The following is a 14,403-nucleotide window of genomic DNA, read 5'->3' as shown; positions in this document are numbered from 1 at the left end:
TGTAGAGCTGTTAAAGTGCAGGGAACTCTTACCCCTGTATCCTGACATAACTTTAGTTGTTTGATCCTGTTCTGCAAGTAGTTAGGCATTATGGGTGCAGTGAGAGATGCCTGTAACATACTTTAAAGAGGGRCCTTACTTGTTTTTTGGGATAGGGTTTCATGATGCTGCAAATCTCTCTCCTCTTCATTCYCCAGTATTTTTAGGGATCCCAAAACAGCAGGGCTGCTCTCTCCTTTCTTACAGTTTGYAGCCAGAGTGGCATAGCATGATATTAAGGATATCAAATGCCAAGCTCTTCAGCAAGTTCTCACATGTATGCAGTATATGGAATAACTTACAGCAGGCATTTTGACCAATTTAAGAACTCTGTACCAGCTCCTGTGTATTATTTTTCATAAGAAAATAAGTTTACCAAGTGCTTGCTGTGTCAATGATCCATCCAGAGCGTTTCCTGCAGGTGCCAACTGCCTGGAACTTGTTTTGATGTACTTATTGCATTGATTTTATTACAGGCCAAAGGTAAATATAGTGCTATAAAGCAAACCAGGAAAAAGACCKCTTATCCCATTATTTCATTTGTCGAGAGGTCTATGCTGACTTTTTGGTCAATATTTGTGTTGTCCAAAGTGGAAAATGATATATGAATTTAAGAAATAGATGATTAGCACAACACAACTGAATTTTAGTTCATTAAGGCACAATAATTCTGTACTCAAATACTTTTGATCCTGTTTGCACTGCTCCATGCTCTTTCAATTTTGGACTAATGTGATTAGCATCTATTAAGCGCGAGACCTTTCTCTACAGGGAGTGTTGCTTATCAGATCTGGGTCATCTTCCCATTGAAAACTCTCTCAGACAACAAGTGAAGTGGCAAGATTATTGAATCTTCCTAGCTAGTGGCTGATCGGTAAGTGCTGCTCATTAGAGCTTTTCCTTTCATACTCGCAGCTTGCTAACTAGCACCTGGGAAACTTGTTTCTTGAAATCTATTTAGTAATCCATGTGACCAGATGTACTTCAAGGTGTGCCGAAACAGACATTATGTCATCTCCAGTGGAAGCAAATGGAACTTTTCCCAAAAGGTAAGTGAAGCATCAGTGTGAAAAGCTGTAGATACCAAGGTCTATAACTACATCRTTACAGTGTTTGCTAGGATCCACACTGTCTGTAACCTGGTATGGAAACGTACAGTGGAGGGAAACCTGACTGTTACTGTGAACTGTCTTTCTCAGTAGCTCCTTTGAAGTCCCAAAACCTGAAACAAATGCAGAAATTCACAAGTCCTAAGTTATGAGCATGTTCTGCAAGTACCAGCATAGCCTGATGGCAATGTAAAGTTGATTTGTGCTTTTACAGAAAGTACTGAGTGGAAACTGTGGGGCAGGCGCTGAGCTGTGATTACTGCTGCTGAGTCCTGCTGCGTAGCACTGCTGCAAACTGTGCACGCTGATATCCCAGAGTCAAGCAGGCTGTTATTACTGTCACTGCGTGTCCATACAGACTTCGCCATTGCAGCACAGCCTCCCTACCCTCTTCTGAACAACTCTGCCTTCACAGACTTTAATGGCATGACCTATTATGCCTTTTCTGCTTGAAAATACTTATATTAGTGAAATCGTAAAGGCTTCTGCTGCTCTGTGTGCAGATAAACTTTGCTATCAGTTATGTAGCTAGTTGTGACTGATTTATGCAAGTCCCAGACTGAACCCTGAAGGTGATACAGACAGTGCCAGGCAATCACAGCTCTGCTCTTTGCTATCTGACTTCTGCTCTATATAGCCACGCTCTGTGTACTTCTGCTGTGGCCCCACCAGCAATCCTGATGCTGTAAATGTTTGTCTGTTTGGGTGTGACAGCAGCAGATAAACCCTTTGGGAGTTCCACAGTGAAATCAGATCCCCCAGAAGTGTCCTGCTAAAGTCTTTTCATGGCTATGGACATTTCTGATTTGCTGCCGGAGGTTGGGTTGTGTTGTATCTTCCCTCTGTGATTCCGTTTGTGTATGTCCTGTGTGACCTGAACCTGCTATGGCTKGTTTTGCGATGTCCTCTTTAGTACTGGGGTTTATCCGAGGATCTGTTCACTGGAGGGGCCAGTCTGAGACAAGTCTTCATGGAGCCCACCGCTTCCCAGTGACTGTCACTACCCAGGAGAGGTAATGGCAGGTGATCTTTAAAAGGCTTTTTTATCTGATACCAAATACATGAGGGACAGCACTATTGCACAGCTGAAAAAATGGCAAGTCTTAAATGCATCTAGACCCTATATTTCTGAGAAGCGTTTACGGTACACATCACTGCAGACACTTAGACGACTTTAGGAGTTCTTACTTGAGGAAAAGCAATACTGGAATCTGTGATAATTTGTTGGAATTAAGCCACTAGAATTTGACTGCAGTCTTCACTGCTCCTGGGGCTGAATTATTTTCATTTTTAAGTGAGGGTTATTTCTAAAACCAGAGTCAGTGAATATCTTCAGTGTGTATCAACTGTCATCTGCTTAATTTCTGACTTTGAGATGGGTGTCTTGAGAATAAGCTATTTCTGTCCTGATACTGATTAGGAGATTGTACAAATTTCTGTACAATTTAAGGTAGGGCCTGGATTCCCTCTGCAATCATTGGAGTTAGGCAAATCCAGAGGACACTTTGACCATACATAAAATGGATGACTTGCCCTCTAAAAGTGCATGTCTCCCTCTGCTGATTACAGAGCCTCTCTGCTGTGCTTGTTTTCGTTTTGACAAAATGTTGTTCTTGATTCCTTGTAAAAACCCAGTTTAGGCTATTTCCAGTATGTAAGAAATGGAAGTCTACAGACTTTGCAAATATATTAAATCCACTTTTTAATATGAGCAGAGGCAGGTTTATTACGTCTTCACATTACTGTATGTTCTTTATTCCCTTACTGTGAGCATTCAGTTGCCAGCTCTGCTGGGCTGCTGAATGCCGTTGAATTGCGGGATACAGAAGTGCCATCTTGGAGCAGAGCCACCATGTAGGCTGTTATCCCGTCACCACCGCTGCGCAGCCCCACGCAGGCGCTGCTGGCAATAGCCTGCGGCCCCGGGGCGAGCGGTAGGGAATGGCCCCCTGCTCTCGTGGTGCTCACCATCATGTGCATCAGTTAATGAATGGTGTGAATTCTGAAACATTAAGTATTTTTTCTATATAGCTGATACYTAAATTATACTATTTTGGAAATATCTACTTAATCCCTCTCTTAGTATTGAATCCTATGCTTCAGAGGTCTCCTGTGACAGCAAGATCTGCAGTTTGATTACAYGTAATATGTAGAAGTGTTGTGTTGCACAAGCTTGTTTTACCACCTTGCACTGTTACGGATGCCTCCTTGCTTTTGAAAAGACACACACACAGATTAGGAGTTTCTCATGTTCCTTATTTTCTCTCTGCTGTTTTCTGCATCATTTCTGAGACAGTGATCCTGATAGTCTGTTTTCCAGGGGAAAAGATTTTTTTCCAGGGGGGAGATGTCTTTCCTACCCTTCCCCAAGTCTCTCTTGGTTCTCCAAGATCCTTTCCGTAGATGCAGGAAACAGAATGCATATAATATTCCAAATAAATGGGGGTCAATGATGTCTGCTTCTAATATAATCTTCACACTTATCACTACAGTTGTGCACAGAAATACTTCTGTCACTATTTGTCTAAAATAATGCTGATATCCTTTTCTTGATTAAATACTGCCAAGTAAACATACTCGTAATTCAGCTAATTTGGAGTTCAAATGTAGTAGTAATTCTCCCTTTTTTCTCCCAATGAAGTTTGCATGTATCAACTTTGATCTTCTTTTCTTAATATTCTGTCCATTCAGCTAGTRTGATGGGATCCCTTCATGTAATAATTTCATTTTTTATTCTGCTGTGCATAGTGTGTTTTTATTGATAATTGAACTGAGATTCTGCATTTCAAGGTAGATATAATAATCCATAGTGGTCTATGTGGAAACACTTTTAAGTAAATGTTAACTAAGCATATCAGGAAAATATGCAATATTTAATGCTATATTAATTTTTTAAATAAAATAATGAAGACTAATAACTTTTTTACAGAAATAACTAATACTTTTTAAAATAGAATAATGAACTAGCCATAGTGACATGAGTGAGAAGGARAAAAGTGTGGGAGGAACTAAGTACTTTTAAAATCAGTTTCTAATTCATTTGTTTGTTTCTGTGTAGCTGACAAATGTCTATACCAACACAAATCCAAAAATGTAGATGTCCAGGATTATAATTTACCACAACATAGCACAAACAGCTAGAGCTAATTTACTACTCTGAGTTAATTTTGAAATTATTTCATTTGAAATAAAAATTGAGAAATCCATATTAAAGTAKGATGTGAGCAAAAGGAAAGCAGCTAATGGAGACTCACTTTCTTGCAGAGGAGCCTCCCCCTTACGCATTTAAAGAAGCCCTGTATGTGCAAGAAAAACTGATAGATAGATAAAATTTGATAGTAGTGTTGGGAAAGGGCTGAAAACATGATAGAGAAAATCTGAAGAGAGATGGAAGTGAAAGTGTTTGGCAATTTAATTTAGAGATATTGAAGAAAGAGAATTGAAAGACAGATTATTCAGCAACTGTTTGGCAACCTGGGGAAGAGCGAGGTGCCAGCTTGTCTGGGGGTAAAATAACTGACACTGAGAGTGGCAAGACTGGGCTGAAGTTACAGCCCATAGCGCCGGGGCCTGGGGAGCTGGGTCGAGCACGAGGTTTGTGGGACATTTTGTGCAACTTCCAATAATGGAATTGATGCATCAAATGYGAGACCCAGGGCCCAACGTGTGGGACTCTGGAGGGACCTCTTTGCTGGATGTAGTTCTCAGACCCTAAGGAGGTACCTGGAGAATGGCAGGTCTGCCTTGGTTTTACTTTTTCACTTTCTCAGTCGTCTCCCTCTTCTCCATCCTTTTTGCTGCCTTTCCTGACTATACAGACTGTCCAAACTAGAGCTGGCTAATTAGACTGCCAAGTTAAAGTAAATAGTTCTAGTYCTGAGAGTGAACAGTTGTGGTTCAAATTAAAGCTGAAACATGCTGTCTGCGTACATCTGTACTCTGTGCCTGCTGTTTTACTGATGGTCACATCCTTCCAGTGATCTCAGTGGTTTTTCTTTAAACAGAGACTGATTTTCTGAATTATGGACAGGAGCAAGTTTAGAACAGTCAAACTGAATTCAATTTCAATGSCCATTTATCCTCTCTCCTTCACCCGTCTTTCCATCTTCTTTTTCTGCTTTCCTCCTGTCTCRAGAACAATTACAATTATACAGATAATTTACGAATTTGTATAGTTCTGACTTTGAAACCAATCCTCTTTCATTGTGAACTGACATTGAAGATATGCTGGATTAACTCAGATAGTGCTGTATCCTTTTCTTCCACCTCTGAAACTGCAAGAACTCTTAAGCCACATCCACACCATAATTGTAGATATATACACTAGGCACATTTTTCTTAAAATGAATAATAGAAAATCAGAATGGAGTGCAGGAACAAAACACTATGGAAAAACAGAGATTTTGATAGCCACATTTTAAGCATAGTGTGCAGCCTAAAGACTTTAAGAAGCTGGGATCTTACCTTTGTGGTCTTTGGTGGTCAGAAACAAAAGCATCAGACTGCATTTGGTATCAGTTTTATCCTCACCACGTTGCAAATGACAACAGGGTAGCGACCGAAAGGAGAAGTACAACTGGAGGCGATAGGTCCCTCTGATGATATTATTGTCCTTTATTCATGCACAAATTGGAGTTTTGAAATTCTTTCATGGGACTAAGAAAAGTAGATTGAGAAAGGTATTTTAGAAATGCCCAGGGCAGAGCTAAGAAATACTTGCAAAAGATGTTTCCTCTAATAAACCAGTTATCTAAGGTACTTGCGTTGCTTGCTAGTTATAGTCTAGTAAATATTTAACTTATAAATATGATACTTGAGGCTGCGTGATTTATAAGTGGGTGTAGTTCTAACGTTGGCATTTACTGTTGCCTTTTGTTGTGGACAAAGCCTAACTAAATTAGCAGCTGAGGTAAAGATCACCATGGTTTACTGTAATTTCTGGGGTGATAAAAACATTAGGTAGGTGTTAAAGGTCGGTTTTAATTTTAAAAAAAGTGAAATTCCCATTTCATGAACTATTATAAATTGAATAAATATACTAAGAATCTTTAGGAAAATCACAGCAAATGCATTTTAAGTTTGCACTTCTGTGGTCAGGAATGCATCATCTGAACAGCATCATCCCAGTTTTCTTAGAGATGTATGAGAAGGCTATATAGGGTATGGAAAGTATGTTTTCGTTCATGGAAAAATGTTTTGTGAGCAATAATATCATGGCAACCTTTCRATTTTCCTTTGTCATCTTTCATGACACCTTGATTTATAGATCCTGTGGTGGGTGACCAATGAAAGGAGACGTGGCTCTCTGAGCTGCACCTTGCACTTTGCAGGATCCAGCACACGTTTCCTTTATGGGCAGCRTCTGCGTTGAATCCACAAAGGATGTGGCCAGAGAATGTGCACTCTCAGCTATGTGTGTGGTATGTTAGACAGCTGGAGGATCTCTAAAAGCCTCTTCCCTCAGATGACAATATTAGAATACTCTTTTTAGCATCTGCTGCAATGAGTGTTTACTGCTTTATGCAGGATGTGCATCTTTATATTGTATAGGCTGTCAAATGTTGTTATTTTCAGAATATTTCCTTTAAAAATACTTTACATTTACATCTTCCCAGGGTGTCTGTAGTGGGTATATGACTATAGCATGGATTGTTGACAAAATAATTTTAAAGGCTTCATTTAAGTATCTCGCCTTTGAGGTGCTGTGCGATAAAGTCTCCCTCTTACGGGATCTCCCGGGTACTGCAGTGACTTGCACGGGTTCCAGCTGCTCTTGGGGGGCCCACAGGGCTCGAGACCTCGGCCACCAGGGTCCCAGGGTCCCCGAGCCCGCGCTGCCCTGCGCATGGGCCCTGTGCTCCATGGGGCAGCGGGTAGAAGTGAGGAGCGATGCTTCCCTGCCAGGCAAGTAGAAACAGAGGCTCTCCCAAATATCTGCGTTCTTGGCACTTCAGAACGGCAGCTAGCAGGAAGGAAAGGAGCAGAGCATCTCAAGCTCATTTGTKAAATACTTATTTCCTTAAGACAATTGTTTTCAGAGCAACTTAAGAGTCCTAATTCATTTTAAAAGTGCATGTCTATTACTTCAACAGTGTTGCTTATTTTAAAACTTTTATATGCTTTTTGACTAATTATGGAAACACACATACTGGGTTATTTTTTGCTCAGCCTTTGCAAAGGGAGTCGGAAGTGTAATTATGAGATTATAATAGTGTGCACCTCCATAGCATGTTTAATATAGACTAACTTTGTAGCATATTAAAGCATTAGCAGCAAAGGTTTATTTTTGTTACATTGTGCATGCTTTGGCCAAACTGGAATATACTGCTCCCTGAATAAACTTAGTTTTCTCTAAAATATATGCAGTAACCGATGGCAGTATTTGCACCTTACTTTGCATTTCTTGTGAATGCATGCATCTGTGGTTATACTCATGCTGGAAAGACTCATATCTGGAATCTTGGAAATTGGAGGCCGATTGCACCATAAAGTTTAAGCATGTAGAGGGCACAGGCAAGTGCCCTTGGCTCAGCCCTGCCTGGCTGCTGTCACGGCATTTCCAGGGCAGCTCTGTATGGCCAGTGGCAGCAATCAATAAAGAGGACAGTAAAGCCAAAGGTCGTCAGGGAGATGATTTTGATGCATTTAAAAAAAGAAAAAAAAAAAGAAAAAAAAAAGTTTGCTGCCAAAAGCAAATGAGAATGTAGTAAACATAAATGTTTAGAAAAGACTGGACAAAACAGAGAAGCACTTGCCAGACTTTGAATGATTTGAAAACTTCCTTTATATTACAAACATTTTCTTTCATGGAAATATGCCCTGGGTCTGTTTGATGGAAAAACAGAAACATGTTTTTTGCTCTACAGGTTTTGTTTTGGGAAGACATGCAAAAATATTCATAGATATACATTAAAGCCACAAACCACATCACTTGAGTTTATATTGAAACTTTGGCCTTTCTAAGGGAAGAACTGCCAAGTATTTGTCTGAAACTCTGGAATTTCCTTCTGATTTTGATTCTGTTTCTCAGCGTTAGAACTGTGGGTTAAATTAGCTGTTTGCTTTTTGTGTGTGTTGCAGAGATTTTCAATCAAATATACAGTAGTTAATGTCTTCCAGCTTCTTCTAAAGTGCTGTAAAGATTGCATTTTAAAGTTTTGTAGCTAAATTTCATTTCTGTTTCAGTAAAACAAGATTTTTTTTCTAGCTATTCATATCAAAATACATTCAGTTGTTTATTTTTGGTGACAAGACCTAGATGCAGAGAAGCAAGGATGTTAAAGGTTTCATTTTCACTGTCCTTCCCTTCACAGCAGCCTTGTTCCAAAAATGAAGTGATAGAGGCTGACCTTCTGATGCCATCTTTATTCAGGTAGTATCTTCTTTTTGTGAGAACTCAATTCAAGCAAGACAAAATGAAAAATAAATTTAAGTAATGATGAATTAATGCTGCTTTAATGGAATATTCCTAGGTGGTTTGAAGTTTAATGCAGTGGCTGTATAGCAAATTTTTTTATTTTAATGAGGTAAACAAAATAACTGCCCTTTACATCATATTATCAATAGACCGAGTTTGATTAAATTAGAGCGGAAGCAGTTTGCAGGCTGAGGCAGAGATATTGTGGAAATGCTGGGTTCAAGAGCAATGGCATAGCAAAGATTTTTAGGTATAAATCATAGCCACAGGAGCCTAAATACAATTAGATTTGGAAAGCTGCCTGCATTAGCAGATTGTGTTTTGATGCTTCTCCAAGGCTTTTTCTTTCCTTTTTTTTTTTTTTTCCCCTCTGCAAAAGCTTGGTTAGATTTATTCTTTATAGATTGCAGAGAACTCTGGACCAGAATTTGCAGAAATGGCTCCTCTGGAAGGTTTGTGGTCCTCAGCCCCACAGGGATACTTGCTGTTTGTGGACTGCCATCCAGGGCAGTTGTAAGGTGGTGCCTGTTTGCTGATTTTACTGTGATTTGGTACTTGCAGTTCTATACCGTGGTTGGAGCTAGCATTCATTGATTTATCTGAGATAGATTTATAGATAGAAAGTGACCTCTATACTATTCTGTACATTTGCGACAGGAGTTTTAGGTGAAGTGTCTATGATGAAAGCACCCTCTAGCTTGAAGTGAACTGCAAGCTAGCAGCTTCTGCTGAACTCGCAAAATAGGTGATGTGCTGCTCAGGTGTGAACCAGGGTAACTCTGACTGAATTTTGCATTGAGCTTCCCTGGTATTTTTGTAACTTGAAACTGAAAGGCTCTTACCTGCTCTTCCAGAGCTCCAGGCTTTAATGGAGACAGGACAGACTCAGTGTTGAACTCAGGAGATTTTTTTTTTATTTATTTTTTCATCAAAAATGACTGTTTATTTTATCTGTCTCAGTCTAGGGGTCTTTAGAAGTCCTCAGACTGTGGCACAGCAAAAGCACCTGGTTTTTGAGAGCTGCTCTCTATCCCCTTGGGATTCAGGCTCCTTCAAAGTGTGCCGTGTGGATGTTCAAAGGCAGGAGAAGCTGCGGGGAGGGAGYGCTCAGCAAGAAGGCTGCAGCCTGCAGATGGGGTGTCCTCTAACAGCCATCAGCCCTCGCTGCTCTGCAACAAATGGTCTGGTGGGTGCCTATCTCTTCTGATCTCTGATTCTGGTTGTTGAATAGTCCTTTTGATCCAGCATTGGAACTCAGAGCCAGGAAATGAACTTTAAAGAGATGTCAATGTAGCAATGTGTTACTAATTCCTCTTCACATTTGCATGAGGGCCTGAAGAGTTTGGGATAAAACTAAGTAGTCCTAATGAAAGAGAATTTTTTATAATTATATTATGTACTAAGCTAATAGGTGCTTCAGAATTTTGCTATTGCTTTAACTAGAAAGTATGAAAAGCTCAAAACCACTGTGAAGGATGTGTTAATTAAAATTATTAATGAAATATGCTGAGCTCTAGATGCTTGTTCCCATGCACAAAAATACAGGGCTCCATAATTAAGACCCATTAAGTACTGGCTGAGTTAGCAGTCTCAGGTGCTGGCTGGCGTTCAATAYGGCTATTTTTTTGCTCTGTTAGTTCCATAAATGGGGAGGAGAAGAGTGCCCTAGTAGCAATCCAATTTTTACTAATGGGAAGGTGCTTAAAATGCAAATGAAAAGCTCTCCTGTCCCCTCTTTTGGTACAAATAGTAAGTATCTTCAGTCTGTCTCCATTTTTCTCCTGATAACAACAATTTATTATCTGGGACTGTGCTGTGCASATTTGCATGCTGCTCAGCAGCTGTGCTACCATACAAAGATCATAGATCTCATTCCCATGTAAGGACACCTCTCTCCTCTGTACAGAAACTCATTAATTTTAATACACACCAGTGAAGCAGGTCTCCTCCACAGCAGCATGTTGTGTTGCTCCTGCACCACTGAGCTCATTATTCTTTTATTAAGAAAACAAGAAGGAATACAGTGTCTATAGTGAATACAACGTGTATAGTCCTACCATTATCTTACACATACATCACAGGGCATCAGCCCTCTTCAGAAACACAGAGGCACTGCTTGAAAAATGAAATGAAGTAGCTTTGTTTTTTTTTTTTTTTAAGGCCACTAAGTAAGGAACATGTGTCACACTGATTTTTGTATTCTGTGGTTTTCTTCTCCAAGCTCTCCTTATTCAGGAGCTATACAGGTCAAGAYTCAAAAAATTGGCTATGTGAGAAATGAATGCCAAAGATGACACACATAAGCAATAAAGGATTTTTCTACATTTATTTTGGGTGCAAACAGCTGTATTTTAGGTGTTTTCTTAAGCCTCTAGTATTTAGCTATGCCAGGATGAGTATATTTAGAGTCGTGCATATGTTTTCTGGGCTGCTTCTTTAGGCTGAGACTTTTTTTTAGGCCTTGGGGGCCCASTTCCATTTCTACCAATTCCTAAATGGATCTGAAAATCTCAGCCCTGTTCTGTCAGGATGAACGAGAGGAGGATTAGTCTTGTATCCAGGTCAGTGCAGCTACTTAGAGGAGGCACACAGTGCTGCTCAGGACCTGAGTTTATTGATTCAGGCCCAAATCAGATTTGAACCCAGAATGAAGCTTTGACTCAGCTGCTATTTTCTCTAGCCTCTGTATCCCACCTCTGAGCTRCCACTACAAAAACAAATAACGAATGGAGAAAATGTCAACCCATTGTGACCTGAAGTTAGTACCCAGGTAGAATGCACACTGATTTCTGAGTTTCTGGTACCATCAAATCTATCTGTTTCATCTCAAGACTGTTAATTATAATTTTACAGGCTAAGTTGAATTCTTTGTATGCAGTAATTCYGCACACTCCAGCATAGGTGTGTCCCAAGCTCCAACCTCTCCTGGGCAATGTTTCAGGAAGAAGGGGGAGCATTTTGGAAAATCTCCTAGGTGATGGATTAGTGACCTGTCAGGAACAGCTCGTTCATAGGGGGATGTGCTGTGTGCTGAGGTCTCTGCCACGTGCATGGGTTTGTGCTTCGCATGCGGCAGCAATGGGCTGTGCGGCACCTCCCTGTTGGGCTCGCTCAGCTGGGGCTGCTTGGGCAGCTGGTGACCTGCCTTCCTCGCCCCGATTCCCTCAGCAACAGTCAGGGTGAATCCCGTGGCACCAAGAAGCAGCAGCACTTTTTCTGGGAGCAAGTGAATTCTGTAGAGCAAGCTTCCTCCAGGAGTGCTGGATGGGTCTGAAAAAGCAGGCAGGGAGTCCGTGGGGAGCCAATTCCCAAAGGACAAAGACACCATGGGAGGTGCTGCGAGAGCAAAGCTTTCCCTGCTCTGGGGACACAGTGGTTTGTGCAATGTGCCCGTATAGCAAAGGTCACTGTATGTGTTGCCCTCCCCCATGTTTGCTTTGGTAAATGCTTTTGTGACTCCCTGAGAGGTCTATCAGCTAACAGAAAACTTCTTTCTAGCCAGGTTCACATTTCAGAACCTGCACCCAGGCCTCTGGTTCTCAGTCACGTGGGAAAGAGGTGAGGGTTGTGATTTCTCGGAAGCTCTGGGGCTTTGAATCAGCAGAAGCTGACTAGAAAAATTCTCTCACCTTTGAACGTTGACCTGACAGACAGAAAATAATTTACCTCAAAGTAAATAAACTACTTGTTCATATTTAAGTGAATCAGTGGAAGAGTTGGTAACACCCATTTACTGCCACTTACTGTGGAAAGGCACAGTGAGATGTCTGTGCTACCTGAGTTGGGGGATATTGGCAGGACCCTGGTGTCTGCCAGGCCAAAACTGACTGGCTTGTTATCAGGAAACCTTTGGGAGATGACTGGGAGAACTTGGAATTACAGGTGTAGGTGTGTGGATGAAGACACTTGTAAATCAACAGCCTTCCTCTACCTTGAGTGCTAAGCAAGGCAAAAGGGGCTGGATGTCTAGCCAAGAGTTTGGGAAAATATTCAGGGAGACAGTAGCTAGAGAGAGACTTGCTGCTGGGGCAAAGGGAAATGCTAACTATGAAAAATCTTCAGAAAAAGCTTTGAAGTTTCCTACCCAGGTAAAAACTCAGATAGGTCTGGAAATGACAGATTTAGAAAATGTTGCATTTTATAAAAAGAGCCAGAGGATGGCAGCATAGAATGCAAGAGAAGACAGAAAATTCCCAGATTAAGTAGCAAGAGGCTTGTCCTTGAAAGGGGTGAGAGTTCAACTTTTCCATCTCATCCTGCACTTCAGCAGATGCTTTTGAAACATAGGCTTCTGGCTTTGGGAAGAAAAAATGATGAATTTGTTCTGTGTACATGTGCTGATCTTTCATAAGCTGTGCAATGCATCAGCTCGGGAATCTCTTCTGAGAGATAAATAGTTCTGCTTTATCCTTCCACAGCTCCCTCAGACCTTAGCTATATGGCTTCCTGCAACAAGTCCAAGCCTCTACAAATCTTGCCATCAAAGCCTGATCTGTAAACACTGCAGCCTCCAAAACAGACTTCAGAACACACTGGATATAATGGTTATATTTGTACCAGGGACCACAGCAGGGACTTAGGGTTTTGCACAGCCCTTCAGAAGTTCTTCTGCAGAGGCAGCCACGCTCTGGTCTCAGAGGAACCAAGCATACGGAGGAGCTATTTCAGGCCAGGCACTGTTACGAGATAGGGGAAACAGTGAAGCAACACAAGGTCAGGCACTTTCACAGCCACTGGGCACCCTGGACATGCTTCATCTCTGCATTGGTAGCAGTTGCAAGTGAGATTCCACCTCTGCTTGCTAGTAGTTCTCAAATGTGGGAGAAGTGCTACAAGCCGGGCTACTCTGATGGTTTTCTTTGAATTTCTTTTGGTACTGTTCCCATTGCAAACTCATAGATGTAAGTTTCCTGGATAAGCAAAAGGTGAGTGCCCATAATACACTTGAATGTTACATATTCTTCTGCCAAAAGAGAACCAAATTATTGCTGCTTACCTCTGCAGACTTTAGTTTGAAGTTTCAAGAACATGGGGCATTTGTGTTACTGAAGCCCTTCAAAATAGATGCTGGGTAATTGAACTGTGGCTGTACTGACGTCCTAGTTTCTGGGAGCGATGGGAGTGCAGGACATTTAAGTGCAAGGGTTTTCTGGAGGGGCAGATTCTCTCTCTGCTGCTGAGACAGGCCCTGGCTTTGCAAATTGCAGGTACTTTCAGTTGGCTCTGGTGTGTGAAACAGAATTAATTCACCTTGCCTTCATTACCAGCCACCTGCAGAGGGAATGGTGTCCCATATGCAACAGGAATTGTCAAGCCGTGCTTCACTGGACTGCACAAAAAGAATAAGAAATCCTGGGACTGTGTTCATCATGGGTTTCCACCCTAGTGCTGGATTCTGGTTTATTCCAGTTCCTCTAGTTCTGGCAGTAACTAAGCACTAGTAGCTAGAAAACTGAGGGCTTCGAAGCTCTGRATGTTCCCTTGTGAAGCTATGCCTAGGACAGGTCAGTGTGAGGGCAAGGGCAGGCTTCAGAGGAAAGCTCTTCCTTTCTACTCCAAGGAGTCTCGCAGCTGTAGGTCTCAGGTAGGCTCCTCTGGCTGGTGGAAGCCAGTTCCAACCAAGCTGCAGTCCCAGTGCGTGAGGCCTGGAATTCCCATTGCCAGAGAGGCCAAGACCTCATCTGGCGTTTGTGCAGGGAAGGGGAAAATACCGGAAAGAAGGAAAGAAGCCTGCTGATAGTTACTGTCCTGCACAAATTAAACCTTGCCAATAGAGACTAACTAATATCCATACGGCACTTGGAAGATCTACAATACTGTAAGTACTGTTATTATTCT

General features: G+C 41.5%; 1 protein-coding gene across 1 annotated transcript in view; it reads right to left on the bottom strand.

Annotated features, from left to right (window-relative positions):
• The window catches only part of PALMD (palmdelphin), a 45,481-nt gene extending 39,631 nt beyond the window's left edge, over positions 1-5,850 (bottom strand). Inside the window, exon 1 of the mRNA XM_026037904.1 lies at positions 5,613-5,850. Within this exon, the coding sequence (XP_025893689.1) occupies positions 5,613-5,656 (44 nt within the window). The 5' untranslated portion in view covers positions 5,657-5,850. The remainder of the gene's footprint in view (positions 1-5,612) is intronic.
• Positions 5,851-14,403: the final 8,553 nt, after the last annotated feature.

This window comes from Nothoprocta perdicaria, unplaced genomic scaffold (assembly GCF_003342845.1).
Source record: "Nothoprocta perdicaria isolate Ctin4 unplaced genomic scaffold, notPer1 scaffold_20, whole genome shotgun sequence".
Lineage (NCBI taxonomy): Eukaryota > Metazoa > Chordata > Aves > Tinamiformes > Tinamidae > Nothoprocta > Nothoprocta perdicaria.
The sequence above is the reverse complement of the archived record's forward strand: the minus strand, read 5'-3'. Positions and strand labels throughout refer to the sequence as shown.